We start from the raw sequence: 15,329 nt of genomic DNA, 5'->3' as shown, positions 1-15,329 counted from the left end.
TGCACCCAGAGCTGGCTCCAAGGCAGGAATGCCAGGAGAAGGATCCCCAGTCCCACCTGCACTGGCTCAGCTCCCAGCCAGCTCATTCTGGGCCCTGGGGACACCCAGGCCTCCAGGTACCTGGCAGTCACCTGCACTCTGTTTTCTTCCTCTCTGCTATTTTCTTTTTGAAGACCACATGTGGCAACGAATTAGTTCAGGAGGGCAGAGTCCTCTCTCTCATTTCTTTTTGGCCTGAGGTTTGTTTCTCAGTGCATGTGCTTTGTAGCTGCACTTGGCAGAGTGGAGTTTGTTCAGCTGTCCATTCCCCAGCTAATCTGGTGTCCTAAAATAAAAACAAGCAAGTGGAACCTCAGAGGATGGTTGCCACATGAAGACGTGCAGAGTGTCATATGGTTAAAACAGCACTGCTCAAAGTCATTCACATGGTGAGAAGCCAGATGAGAAAAAAAGGCCCAAGGTCTGATTAGGTACAGATTAGGTCAGTCTGGTGGCACATTGAGGTGACAGAATGAAGCCAAGATGAGCCCAGTGCAGCCAGGCAGCACCAAATCACACCTCTTTGACACACCACGTGAAATGAAAAATGCTGAAATCAAAACCAGCATAGAGTGAGGTTAAATCAAGGCTGGAACTTGAGAGAGGAGGGGAGGAGAGCTTATGGCTCTGCTACCTCTGCCTGATGGGAGGCAAAGACAAACCATTCCTGTAGATCTTACCTGGACATTTACTTCTGCAAGCAAAGTCTTTGTGATAGTGTTTCCTCCAGCTGAGGGAGCCTGGCTGAGCATCAGTTGCTCTGCTTGGGACAGAACTATGTCCATCCTTCTCTTCCTGATATCCCAAGAGGAAGAAATATCCTTGCTGTCCCAGAAATCTCAGCAATACTGTCCTCACATTGGGAATAGCAACACCAGGGAACAGATTCTTCTTCTGAAAACTCCTGGGTACCTGATCAATTAGGACAAATACCCATGCATGAGACACCACATGTGGGAGGCTGTCTGTGTAATCTGAGGGGTTTTCCTATAGGAGGAGAAGATAAAAAATACTATTCCATTAGTTACTGTAAAAAGAAGTAACTGAATTTTAAATCTGGGCTGAATCCTTGTGTTCCAGCTGTGTTTTCCAGCCAATAATCAATGTTTTAGTGCATGTAATGAATGCCTTTCAGTCAGTAAACCCAGTAACAGCCCAAAATTTTTACAGCCTCAGATTTGTGCCATACTTTTTTGCAGTGAGCTGGTACTTTACTTCCTGTTGAAAATTATTTAAATTAACATACCCTGTTACTTTGATTGCTGGTGTATCTTATGACTGTGACACTCTTTCCCTCAGGCACAACAGGGATTTACCAGGGAGCCAACGGCCTGACAAATTCTGCAGGATTCAGTGCTGTGCATCAGGTATGGTTCAGCACCCTGTCACTTATTTTAAACCACTTGGAAGGTTTCTAGATCAGAGAGATTACTTTAGTGTTCACATATATTTAAGGAAGGTTTTGCTTTATGTTTTGCTGAACACCATTCTGCTCTGCTCCTTGGGCCTGTTTGCTGGATTTCAGGGTATCCTGGTTAATTTTCAGATGTGTCTCAGTGCCCACACACAGAGTGCAGTCCTTGCAGGAGCAGGGTGCCCTGGCAGTCTCTGACTGAGTTTCCTCATCCTTCTGCCATCTTACAACTTTCAGCTATGCTGTGCATCCTCTGCAGAGGGGATGGCTCCCAGAGCCCTGTCATCTCTGTGGTGGCACTGTGCAGTGAGTGTGAGCAATCTGAGAGAGGCCTTGGCAGCCCCTGGTGGATGTTGAGCCATCTGAGCTGTCTGTGCACTTCCCTCTTTGAGGGCACACCTGTCCATGGATCCATGCCTCAGATACCTTGGTAAATGTGTGTGTATAAATAAAACACAGGACAGATGTTTTCCAGTAGCAAATGGCTCCTCTTGTTTGGAGCACACAAATGAGTACACTGTCCCAGAAGATGTGTTTTGGTTGGCCAGTAATTTCAGTTCCTTGTTGTTAGGGTGATTGTTGACTTGTATTTTTAATGGCAACAGTGGGCAGTTTCTTTGCTGCTGCAGTTTGGCCTTAAAACATCAGCATTACTGACAGAAGGGTATTTGATTGAAGTATGGAGGTTGCCTAAACAGGGGGAAAAGCTGGGCTTTTAAAATTATTTTGTAATCTTCTGTACGAGAAAGCAATGAAATTATCTCATTTCTTTTTCAGTCTAATTGTTCTTATGGCAATTTGAGTCTTTGTTCTTGAGAGCTCCCTGGTGACTGGAAGTTAATGAAATAGCTGTCACAGACAAAGATGTAAGCTGTTAAGGAGGAAAGTGCTTTTAGTCTTTCTAAAGACTATTTATTAATTAATTTTATTTAATACCAGAGGTTAATTATAATTTCTGAGGCAATAAAAGCATTCTGCTCAAAGACAATGTCCAGAGCATGAACACAGTTCTCTGTGAAAAGCAAATTCAGTGGACAAGGACAGGAGTTGCAATTAAAACAAAAAGAAACAAATTAAACCCTTTATGCTTTGATTGTTTAGGGATGCATCTTATGTTTTCTAGTGTTTTGCTTTTCACAATACACCCACCAATCATCCAAGGATTATGGTATGGGGTTTCTTTGGGTGTCTTAAAATCAAGGTAGAGAGTTTTGTGATACCTCAGCTCCCCAAGATCACTTGCACCTCATATTTTTAGTTCATTTTTCTGTAGGTAGGCAAGATCACTCAGCCATTTATTTATTGCTGAGGTAGTTGGGCAGACTGTCGTGAGCATTGCTGCAAAAAATTGCTACTTTCTTTTTATTTTTGTAGCCTAACAGCTGATCAGATGTTGCTGATCATGGAAAAATGCAGCCTGTTTTGCTCTTTCCCTCACCCAGTTATTCATTCTGTTCTTGCAATTTCTTAGGTATTTTGTTGTTTGCAAAGATTACGTGTCCCATCATGGCCCTATTCAGAAAGCCGCCCTACTTCACTCTTATATTAAATTGTTAAACAGTGTAATATAAAATGTATCAGCACTGATAACTAAAATCCTGTCAAAAAACCCAGAACTTGCCAGATTTCTGACCTCTTTTTGGTTAGTCTATCCTGATAAAATAGGAGTACATTTGTGAGAAGCAGAAATGTAATTTCCTAAGTGAATGCAATGCAGTTCTTCAGTGAAATATCCCCGAGCCGTCGCTTGCTGCGTGCATGAGTAACACAGCTTTTGTGGTGGCTTGCTTGTTTGTAAGATAAAACCAGACACATGCCAGTTGGATCTGTTTCTTTTTCTCCCTCCAAGGAATACTCCTCGTACCCCAGCTTCCCTCAGAGCCAGTACTCTCAGTATTACAGCTCGTCCTACAACTCCCCGTACGTGTCTGCCAACAGCATCAGCCCCTCGGCCATCCCCACCTCCACCTACTCCCTGCAGGAGTCCTCCCACAACATCACCAGCCAGAGCACAGAATCTCTCTCTGGTAGGTGCCTCTCTGGTGCTCCCAGCCTGGCAGCCTCAGCCATCTGGAGATATAAATGCTGTCCTCTCGTTGTTGGAGTTTTTTTAAATGCGTATTTAAAATGCGTATTTTAAATACGTGTTTTAAATACTCAGGTTTTCTAGCACTGAACAGTTCTTTCACAGGGGTTTGGGAAGAGATTGGAATGTCCAAGCTCTCTAAAGCCATCCTGTGTTGGTTTTGTGAGTATTTGAGGTTTGATCTCCTCTAAGGTAGTACAGAATGACAATGGCAATGACATGCCAACACCAGAGCAGCACTGAGGGTGGCATGGATGGCCATGAATTCAAAACAAACAGCCATGCTCTGAAAAATTCTCAGTTTCCTCAGTGTCTCATGACATTTTAGCCCATATCTTTATCAAGGATTATATTCATCTCTTAAAACAACACGTAATATTGTGCATTCATAAACAACATCAAGAGAAAATCCCTCTTTAAAAAATCTACACAAACTGTGTCTAATATGAAAGTTCAAGATTATTTCCATGCCAAAAAAGGCTTCAAAATTTGCATCCTCTCATTGATTGCCTAATTTTTAAAGTTTCAAAGCTTAAGTAGTTTATGGAATTACTGGTGGATTATGATCCCCCAGTGTCCTGTTCAAGAGCAGTCTTCAGATATCACTTCCCTGCTAGTTTTCATTGGCGTGCAATAACATTTATATAAAACACCACAAATTTGTGGATGATCACAGTACACACCCACTGAAGGTCTGCTGACTTAAAAAACAAATCTGAACATCTGTGGTTGCTCTGAAAGAAAAATAAACTAGCATTGTTATTTAAAAAGAAGTGATCACAGCAGAAGTGATCTAAAAGCAGTTGGAGGATTTTCCGTTCCTTAGATCTTATCTCAGCCTTTTTGAGAAATGATAATTTCTAAAAGGCTTCCTAGGCACAATCCCAGCTTCTCTGAAGAAGAGTATGGTTATTCTAGGAAGTTGCAGAGGCCACAACTTAGCAAGGTGTAAAGAAAAATATGTTTGAAAAGGATTTGTAATGTAAGGTGAGTGAAACCCAGACAGATCTGTGAAATGCAAGCCAATCAAAACAGATACTTTATACATGGGAAGTTTGCTTTTAAGTGTGTCTTCTCAGTTATTTCTAAAATACCATCCTCTGAGAAATGGGGTAAGGTTCAACAGGTTAGTTCTGTGTTTTTAAATAAAAGTTGATGTTCAAGTATATTTTCAGTCATTCGCATTCATTAATTTTAAAAAAGAAAACAAAACCAAAAAGATTTGAAAAAAAAATTCAGACGTCTGTAATTGGACTTTCAGAAGTCTGTAAATTTCAGAAGTCAAGTAATTGGTCTTCAGTTCTGTTTCTATTGCCTTTCAAATTTCTGTCTTTGAAAAGAATGGGGGGGAGTAAAATTCCAAAAGTTTTTTCTTTCCAGTGAGAATTTTGATAAGGTTTTTTGAAGTGACATGTCCTTTTTAAAATGTTATATCTGCAGTTTTGGTGATTCTTGAAATTGTTTTAACAAATCGTAGGAATTAAAACTTTCTTCTCTTACACTGTTAGCTGTTGGTGTGAAAAGAGTGAGATTTTCTCATGGTGTTTTCACAGTGCTTCTGCTGCTTTTCCATTAAAAGTTTCATGCTCTAATTACAGTGACAAAATTTAGGTTTACAATGGAATTTCTTTCTCCTAATAGGGGAATATTCAACAACACCAGCAAAGGATGTAGAGACAGACAGACATCACAGAGGGTCGGATGGCAAGGTACGAGCCCGGTCAAAAAGAAGCAACGATCCTTCCCCTACTGCTGACAGTGAGATTGAGGTAATAACTTCAATTTATATTCCTTTGGTACATCCAGAAAGGATGAACAGTTGCCTCTGTTAGCAAATCTTAGAGACAGAGCAGAATTAGTAATACAACTGGAACCTGCAGGCACGAGTAGTCAAAACAATTGCTCAATTTCTCTGTTATCAACATCTCAAACTATTCTTCATACATACCTTTTTTTTTCCCTTTGAGCTTTTTGTAAGTCTGATGTTTTGTTCCCCTGACTTGATAGGCAACAGGGGATTTCTGTGGTTGTTAGGAGAGCAGGCTCTTGGGATGGCAGTTCCAAAATTCCTGGTGTTTCATTTTGCCTGCTTTCACAAAACATCCAGTCAGTGCTCCAAATGGCTTGAGATCTTAAAAATCTCTAGTCCAACAGGACATATTTCCTGACTGAACCTGTTCTTGCAGTTGCCTAATATGTAACTATATTTCTTTTTTCCACCCCATCTGTCATCACAGCGTGTGTTTGTGTGGGATTTGGATGAGACGATAATTATTTTTCACTCCTTACTCACGGGAACCTTTGCATCCAGATATGGGAAGGTAAAATTTAATTTTTTTAGCATTACTGCTTGTCCAGCCAAATTGCGTCGGGAACTGTGGGGGCAGCTAATGAGCCAGCTTTACAAACAGATGCTGCCTGGTTTATTCAGACATATTTGTATAAACGTGTCCTGTGGTATTTCCTCCAAACATGTGAAAATTTAATTTACCTCCCTTTCATGTTGCAAGTAGCCCCCTTGTTTTTCCAAAGTTTGTGTTGTTCAGCTGCCACTGCTGGGATGTTCTTCCAGTGTCTGTCATCTGCAAGGGAGAGCATCCAGCAGCCAGGCTCCATTAACTCCAGCCTGAATAACCTAACACTTCTTTTGTTAGACCAGTGTTTTCTTACATATCTCAGACAATTTTTTAAGAGAGATTTTGTGTTCCTCTGTCTGGGCTGCTGTGAGGAACTGGCTGTGCTTCCCACATTGCTGCTGAAGCTCACATTTCTAAGGGGGCTTCAGAAACATGTTTAGCTGACCATACTTTAGATACTCTCTTTGAAACACAGGCAATTCCATTTTTTGAGAGAACTGTGGCTGAGCAGCCTGAACTTGGCTGCTAAGGAGAAAACACTGGTTCAGATTTAGTACCATGTGCTTCAATTTCTTCCTAAGGCAGCTTTTTATGATAAACGCCTAAGTCACTTTGAATTACAGAATGTCAAGCACTTTTAAATGGGTAGGAAAAAAGACAATATCATTACCTAATTAAAGGTGGATGACATAGTTGGCAGCTGTTTCCACACATGGCTTTGAGCACTCAGCTTCATCAGGAGACTGGAAAATAACCCAGCTTCTCTCCAGAAAGCAGAAATATGATTTGACATCATTTCATGGCTTTACCAGCTGTACTTTTTTATGATGGTTATAACAAGCTGAAGGTGTAATTAGTAAGATAGATTTATTGTTCACTGTTAGATGTGCACAGTTGTAAAGGATATAAAATGGTGTTTGTGGTGTGGAAGTCTACTGCAGCACTTGGAATGCTGCTAACACTTCTAGCAGCACCCTCTGAAAACCAAGCACGTGTTTCCAGGCAGGGATTTATCCAGAGCCATGCTGTACAAGGTAATTGAAGTGGTGACTTTTCCCAGAGAACATAATGAACGAGGTGTGCACGTGCAGGCTCAGACCTACTGCCTACAAACAGCAGAAGGAATTAGGCAGGATCAGGAAACAAACTCAGGGTGTGCAGATCTGCTCTGTGGTTGAGCTCAGCCTTGGGCAGGGGCTGCTGAATTCATGGGGAGAATTCCCTTAATGGGCTGGCTTTGTCCTAGCACAGCACCCCTGAAGCAGATGCCTTCACCTGCACATTTAGGGGTGTAGAGTTGGAATCTGCTGTGTGGGGGCTTCTGTTGGCTGTTTCATTTATTCTAATTTAGAGAATTATATATTTAGATAATTGTTTTGGAAGAATCAATCACCTTGTCTGTTGAGTTATGATGGGTTCCTTGAGAAGCTTCTCTAGAAGGACTCTTTGCTTTGCAGTTCTTCATTTGTTTCATCAGTATTTAATTCCTCAGGACTCTCCTGTAAGGGAAATGGTTTATAATACTTATAAAACTATTATAGGCCAGTGGCTTGATCCAAAGACAACCAGAGGGTCTGGTGGGCTTTGGAACAGACCTTAAACCAAGAGGGAAATACAGCACATTCAGACAGGTTGTCCTGGGAACTGTTAAATAGTAGCACAATTCGAAACTATCAAGTACAAGTGAAGCAGCCAGAGGTTAAGAGTTTCAGAATCTCTTACTTCAGTAGTGTAGGAAGTGTTAATCTCCAAGTAAATTAAGTATCAAACCCAAAATTCTCCATAAAAGAATTCACATGCCTGTAATTAGACATGCATGTGCTTATAATTAAATCTCTTACATGGAGATCTTGGTTCACTCTGTCTGTGAGTTTATGTGATCCTGACCATCCTCTGGCCAACATTTATCTCCCACTATTATCCTGTCCGTTGCATTGGTGGAGCTGCAGGTGCTCAAAGAATTAGTCTGTAAAGTAGTTCAAGCTGAAGAATAACATCTCTTTCTGGGGTGATTTTTCTTGAAAGATGGGAGCAGGAACACCAACCACAGCTTCAGAGATTTGGGTCTAAATTCCTGTGTTCTTTAGCTACTTAATCACAAATGGTTGTGTCTGTTGTCCCTTCATTGGTGATGGCAGCAACAGGCAGCTGTCCAAAAAATGAGGAAAAAAAAACAAAAGGAAAAAAGAGGGGAAAGAACTCACAAAAAGTCTTGTTATTAATGGTTAATGCTTCAATGCATATTTTCTGACCTGACTTCATGGGAAAATTCTCTTTGTTTTCTCTGTGGCTCTCAACATACATATGCCCCCCTCAGGGCACTGCAAGTTGCTCTCAGGTGTTTAGAAAATACTTTACCGACAGCACCCATAGCAGTTAAAACCTAAAATTTACTAAAAGTTGAAGCATGAACAAATAGCCCAGCCTAGGCTGCTCCTTTTTGTCCTCTCTCCCCAAACCCTTTCCTGTAGCCCATGGATTGCAGAGTCATCAGAAATTTGGTCTTAATTTCTTTGCCATAGGGTGACAAGAAAAGGCAACTCCCCAGAAGTTGCAGAGGCAGGTAACCCTGGGTATTATGTGCAGGAGGGTTTATAAAACCTGTTCTGCAGCTTTCTGATCACTGAATGGGTACAGAATATTTACCATGTCCCTACAGACCTCAGCAGATGGAGACCCTTGTGGCTTTTTGTGGTGTCCATGGAGCATTTTTAATCCTTTGGTGTGTGTGATGGAGCTCCTGCTCCACAGGAGATGGCTGCAGGCTTGGCCAGGTCAGCAAAGGTTTGTCCCCAGATCATTGACTGAATATAGTGGGGGGAAATGGCTCAAAATCCATAACAGTGCTGCTGGGCTTTCACAGGAGTTGGGTAAAAGTCAGGGGGCTTGTTTGACACAGACTGACTCGTTTGGTGGTAGTAATTCAGAAACAATATGAGGAGACTGCTTGCGGTCCTGTGCCAAAAATAATCATGACTCTATTCCTCTTTCCCCAGCTGGGATACTTGCAAGCTTGTTCCATAACCTGTGCTGTCTAAGCCTTAAAATTTCTGAGACTGAAAGAGATGCAGAAGTTTTTGTTCAAGTGTTATACTGTGGTTTCATTCTCATGCTTTTCGAAGAACTGGTATCAAGAAAAAAAGGGAGCAGTGGGAGTGTTGTTTTCCCTAATTTGAGGGAGCTCTGTGAAGCCAGTACCTTTTCTTAGTATTTTGTATTGTTACAAGAATGTGTATTCTTGTTCTGTGTTGCATCCCCACTTCTTGGGATTGAAGTGTCCAATTAACTTGTGATTAAAGTAAAAACTGGAGTTAAAATTAATTTTTATATGCAAGATACTCCAAAATCCTTTAATCAAATGACAAGGATTTTATTTTAATCCTGGCTTAGAGATTTGAACACATAAGACAGTCTAAGTTCTTGAATTGTGTTGGATCTTTATCAGCACTTTGACAGTGCTGCTGATACCTGGGAGTTCAGATCTATAAAATTCCATGCAAGAGCCATGTAATTTCTGAGATTGTTCAGCATTTGGAATTAGCTCAAACTAAGAAATAAACACACTGCAAATGTGTAAAGCACATTATGTCCAGGTTTAAAATCATGCAAAGCTCTGGGTGTGGGTTAAGCTTCAGTGGAAGGGATGCGGCTCCGCGGTGTGACTCTGCCCTGTGTGCTTGCTTTATGTGGAGCAGCCTCTGTGCACTCAGTGAGGGCTTGCAGAGAGCCCCAGAGGTGCTTGTTTGAAGCAGGTTTTCTGGGACAGCCACGTTTTTTTAATGCTTTTGTGTTTCAGAAGTGGCAGCATGAGGTTTACTCAAGCCCTGAGCAGACAGGAGATGCCCTCAGCTTTCCAGCCTGTGCAAACATGGGCTTGGCTCTCTGATGAGAGACTTGCAGTCACCCAGGAGAGGCTCCACCAATCATAGCAGGGCCTTTTGGAGAGAGCAGCAAAAGTTTCTGCTTGGCCCAGTTGAGGACAGGACACAAATACGATTTTCTAGCATTGGAACAAATGTTATAGCTGCTGTGTGCTGGCTGTGAACTGGACTGTCTTGTTCTCACCAGAAATGATGTTGTGGATCTAAAAAACCTTATTCCTCAAAAGTTTCACTGGCTGTTACATGTTCTTATGAAAAGCTTTCCTTTGAATGAATTATAATTTCCAATTAAAAAAAAAAAAAAGTCATTGAAAAGTTCCTCCTTGGCTCTACTCGAGATCCTTGTAAAACCCTAGGTTAGATTTTTTTAATTTCTTTTTTTTCCTGCTTCCCTGGCTTCACTGTTTCAAGTAGCTTGTGCTTTTCCCTGCTTTGTTCTCTCCCAGGACCCTAAAGGCAGGACCTGATTGAAACACCATGGGGATTTAATCAAATCTGCTGGTGATTCATGCTCCTAATGGCCCAGCCTGTCCTTTACTACTTTACAAACTGAGAAGGAATAAAACCCCATTTTATTGCTCGGCTGTTAAAAACTATTTGTAGAAGTTGCTAAGGTTCAAATCAAAAGGGGCCTCCCCTGAGAACTATTAGTTAATTCTGAGTGCCAGGGCATTGCTTTTTTCCCCTCCTCTCGCTTGAGATGTGGCCTTATATCATGACTGCTGCTCAAACATCTGAGAGTTTTCCATTCCTTTGACAAACATGAGCCAAAGTGCTTAAGGACATCTGTTTATTTTATTTCTTTAATGAGAAAACCTTCCAATTTCTTCCTGGCTCAGCTGTGTTTATTTACATTTTGTTAGTCATATGTGTGGGGCACCTTGGGACGTTGAGAACCTGCAGAGGCCTCTGCTGAGGGCTGCTAGCAGGCATCCTGGGCAGAAAGGCAGAATAAGCCCTTCCTAAGGAAAACACAGCCCTTGGAACTCCATAAAATAGATTTTCAAAACAAATAGAGCCTAATTCACTCAGTAGATCATGGATTAAGTCAAGATGAATACAATTTGGAAAGGATTTTCTGAGGAAGTCGGAGATTTTTTTACCCACTGGAGGCTAAACCTTGTGTTTAATGCCTTTTTAAGTTAAATTAAAGAACCATTCAATCACTGCAGGTAATAAAGAAGTCTGTTACTTTAGACATGCTGCTATATCAATTATTTAGCTCATTATTGGAGAGGAGGGAGTAAATAACTCCAGCCATTTGATTGTTTCAAACGTGTGTTTTGGGAGCAGACATCTGCGTTTGTCATCGGGGTGAGGAGCAGCAAAAGCAGATCCCAGCAGGTTGGAGGTGGGCACAGAGATGCTCTGAGCTCCTGGGGATGTAACCCCTTGTCCTGGAGCTTAGGGCAGCAGGAGGGTCTCTGGGCAAGCTGCACACGTGGCATTTGGGGCTGTTAAAGGATTATTTTTGACATAAAATAAATAGCAGAAACAATGCTGGGTTATTAAGCAAGCTCAGGGAAAGGGAACCTGCTTTGGTTGTATTGGGACTGAATTTTTAAGGGGGAAAAGTTTGAAAAACCAAGGGGACAGGGCTTTTTTTAGGAAGCTGCATGTGCAGAATATGTCATTGTGCTGAGGGTTACACTCCATGGTGTGTTTCCACCAAGCTTTCCAGAAGTTTTGTGTTTTTCACAGGGCTATCAAGGGCTTTCATACAGAAATACAGTGACTTTCCTGTGCTGAGGGGAAGGAAATGAAGATTAATTTGGTTTAAATTCCACTCCCTTTTCTGAAATGCATGCCACATAGAGTAAAAAGAAATTATTTGTAGCTTTTTGGTCATGAACCTTTTGTATTACTAAATAAAAATAATTCCCATTTATCCTCAAGCATCATGGCCCAGCTTTTAACCTTTATTTAAGAACATATTCCCACAGGACTGGAATCCACTTCAGGCTTGATGGGTTCAGACCCTGGATAAATTAGTGTGGTCCTTGCTGCCTATCCCCAAGCATAGTTCATTTCCACAGGGAGGAGAGACTTTCCACCCTCTGTGTGACCCTAAATGTGAGATTTAATGACCTGTGTGCCCATTTGGTTATTGGAATAATTTCCAACCATATGTGAAGAGACATGACAGTAAAAGGAGTTGTTCAGTAGACAGTAAGAACATTTAGAAGTGCCCCTAAAATCACAGGAAGGGTGAATATGAAAAGGTATCTGAAGAAAAGGGATTCAGCTACATTTGCTCTCCATCGTGGCGTTCCCACAAGGTCACACTGTGCTGTCTTATGACACTAATCATTTAAATTCAGTAAGTTGTCCAATAAACCTGGATGTATCAATGCTTTCATAAACAATGTCTTTATTTTGGTGGGGAAAAGTTTGGACCCTGAAAAACTGAGAGGTTCTGTTTGAAAAGGGATGGTCCTTTTCAAAAAAGCCTGAAGTGGAGTCCCTTAAGTAAATCACTTCTGAAAATGGCTTTTGGGTCCTCAACTACTTTCCTTACTTTAAACAACTTTTCTCACAAATACTCTCACTGGGAAAGCTCTGAGAGGCTCAGTCTGCTGTAGCCTGTGTTATTAAAGAGATAAAATTGCAAGCTGAGCTACTTAGGTGTAGTTAGTAAAAGAGTGAAATGTGGTTTTTTTCCTGAAAAAGACATGAATTTACTTGAACTAGAACTCATGCACATGGTTAATTTCCCATTATTCTGGGAAAGTCTTGTTCATGTCTCAAATTTTGATCAAGGTATAAAATGTTACAATGAAAGGATGATTATTCTCACAGACTTTTTTTGTTCAAACATGTGGCCCTGGTATTTCTATCTTTGAATTTTTTTTATTATTATTTTTTTTATGCTACCAACCAAGCTGGTCCATTTTCCAGGCGTTTCCAAGTAATTAAACTCAATTAAAACTATTAAATTCTTTCTTTTGGTGACAACTTTGTTATTAACAGATAACCACAAGGAGGAGATTTAACTTGGAAGGCCCTTGATTGTATCCTAATCCGTCTCTCACCTCTGGCTGACACCTGTGGCAGATAAACCCCATAGAATAGGAGTCTGCTGAACACTCTTAATTAATACTTTCTTCCTTGTAGAAAAGTAATTATTTGCTCACGGCATAAATAGGTATTTGGCAGGGATTTAAAAGGACTGATTAGTTTTAAATGCCGGGGCTTTATTTTGGTGGGGTTTTTGAGGGAGTGATGGTGTCTGAATGCAGGATCCAGGCTCAGGATGACTTTGTGCTGACAATCCCAATGTCGAGGTAATTGTCACGCTGCCGAGGAGAGCAGAGTCAGACAAGAAGCAGATTTGTTATCAGTGTCAGAGGAGCCAGCTCTGCCCCTGTGCTAATGGCCTGCAAGTCTGAACAGGGAACCTGCAAGGCAGAGCCTGGAGAGGGCTGTGGAGCCAGGGCTGGAGAGACCTGCACTGAGAGATTGCCAGAGACAAACCTGCTTTCTGCTCCCCTCTTCCCTCCATGGCTGTGGGCATGCAGCCTGGACCAGCTGCAGGTGCTAACAAATGCAGGGCTTTTAGGGCATACTCTAGGGCAGGGAGAAGCAGTGCGTGAAAAATCAGTGTTCCAGGAGATCTGGGGGAAGGTGGTTTTAATGCAGAGCCTTTGGGATGGTGCTGGGGGTGCAATGTGTGTAATTCAAGGGTAGTTTTAATGCAGAGCCCTTTGGGAGGGTGCTGGGGGTGCAGTTTGTGTAATTCAAGGGTGGTTTTAATGCAGAGCCCTTTGGGAGGATGCTGGAGGTGCAGTTTGTGTAATTCAAGGGTAGTTTTAATGCAGAGCCCTTTGGGAGGATGCTGGGGGTGCAGTTTGTGTAATTTAAAGGTGATTTTAATGCAGAGCCTTTGGAATGGTGCTGGGGGTGCAGTTTGTGTAATTTAAAGGTGGTTTTAATGCATAGCCCTTTGGGAGGGTGCTGGGGGTGCAGTTTGTGTGTAACTCAATGTCCAAGGGTGATTTTAATGCAGAGCCCTTTGGGAGGATGCTGGAGGTGCAGTTTGAGTGTAATTCAATGCCCCAGGGCTGCTGTGGAGGTAGAGTCAGCACCTCTGGCAGTGTGGGCTCCTGGAGGGGCTCTGGGGACCACCACAGTGCACACTGCAACATCCTGGCAGCACTTAAAGCTGATTTGGGTGTGCATGCCCATTCTGCATTCCCTTTGCTCTGATAAATACAGAGTAGTGGGAGTTTGGTGTGGTGTGAGCAGATCTGCCTTCCCACTGCTGTCATAGGGAAATATTTGCTTGCTCAACTCCAGTTTTCATGGAAATTGTCTTCAAGACAAACTGAAGGCTGTTCAGCAAGGTCCTTTTAGCAATCTTCTGTCATATTATTACTTGAAACAAAGGTTAAAAATGAAAACTGAAACAGAAATTAATTTTAGGTGAGGTATTAGTAGCTTGGAGGACATAACTGAATTCAAATTGTAATATTTAAAACATAATTCATTTCAAATGTAGAGAACTACTTCAAGAGTTAGAAATAGTGCATGCAAGTGGCCAAACTAAGAGCAACGCTGGCAACAAATGTGTGAGCTTGTGCCACTGGGATATGAAAGAAAATGAGCTCCTTGCTGAATGGGTGTTTTAGTCTTCCTTTACAACACACAGGCTGCTGCTGCCCATGTTTTCCTCGAGTAGGAATATGTGCTGAACAGGCAGCAAAGTTCCCCAAAGCAAGTGGATGTGGAGGATGTGGAGCTGGCAGTGCCTCACTGGGAGTGGAAATTATCTCACTTACAAGGGGTGGCCATTGCCAGCAGTGGCAGCAGCCCATCAGAAACAGCAGGGACAAGTCCAAGGATGCTCTTTAGAGAAAACATATCTGAGCAAAATGTTGAAAAAGGACTTACTCTTTGTATGTTTTGATCCCTTGTTGTTTACGAAGCAGCAGTAGGGACTGGGGGCTTTTCTACCTCTGGGTTTTCTCAAGGTGTGCCCTGAGGAGAAATGGGCAGCTCTGGAACTGTGACTCTGGTCTTTGGAAGTGGGAGTGGAGGGTGTGTTGAGAAGGAATGAATAATCCAGAATGATCCCTTCCCTCCTGATGCTTGTCTCCCCCAGGTTTCCATGGGAGGATCAGGAATGCTGGGTCTGAGCACCAGGGGTTTGCACTAAAAGTAATTTGTGGGGCTGTTACATTCTGACCCCAAAGGAAACTCCACCAATGGAGCATGGCAGAGATGAGGCATGTGGGGATACTCTGTGCTGCTGTAAGTTTTATTTACAAAAGGAGTTTATTGCCTGTTTTGCACCCCTGCCTCTCACTGTCCTTGTTTGTGAGAGCATGACTCTGAGATTAGCACAGGGAGGACCTCGCTCTTCTAAAGTTACTAAACAAGCACTGAGGACTGAGTTTTTAGATTAATCTGTTTTCACTGCAAAAAGTGGTTCCTGGAGGAGATTTGATTTCAAGCTGTCCGTGGTCCTTGGGCTTCCCATGCATCAGGAGGCCTTGGCTGGAGGTGTTAGTGAGGAACTCGGCCCCAGGGCTCCTGGGCACACTTTTCCTACA

The 15,329-nt window shown here is 42.2% G+C and overlaps 1 protein-coding gene across 2 annotated transcripts in view; it reads left to right on the top strand.

The window, feature by feature from the left end:
* Nucleotides 1-15,329, top strand: part of EYA2 (EYA transcriptional coactivator and phosphatase 2) — an 86,652-nt gene that overhangs the window by 56,119 nt on the left and 15,204 nt on the right. The window contains exons 6-9 of one of the 2 annotated variants that reach the window (XM_058036140.1): nucleotides 1,339-1,406; nucleotides 3,303-3,480; nucleotides 5,181-5,248; nucleotides 5,777-5,860. In XM_058036140.1, the coding sequence (XP_057892123.1) occupies nucleotides 1,339-1,406; nucleotides 3,303-3,480; nucleotides 5,181-5,248; nucleotides 5,777-5,860 (398 nt within the window). Of the gene's footprint in view, nucleotides 1-1,338; nucleotides 1,407-3,302; nucleotides 3,481-5,180; nucleotides 5,309-5,776; nucleotides 5,861-15,329 lie in introns of both variants that reach the window. The other variant, XM_058036139.1, reaches the window with a different exon arrangement.

This window comes from Melospiza georgiana, chromosome 17, assembly GCF_028018845.1.
Source record: "Melospiza georgiana isolate bMelGeo1 chromosome 17, bMelGeo1.pri, whole genome shotgun sequence".
Lineage (NCBI taxonomy): Eukaryota > Metazoa > Chordata > Aves > Passeriformes > Passerellidae > Melospiza > Melospiza georgiana.
The sequence above is the reverse complement of the archived record's forward strand: the minus strand, read 5'-3'. Positions and strand labels throughout refer to the sequence as shown.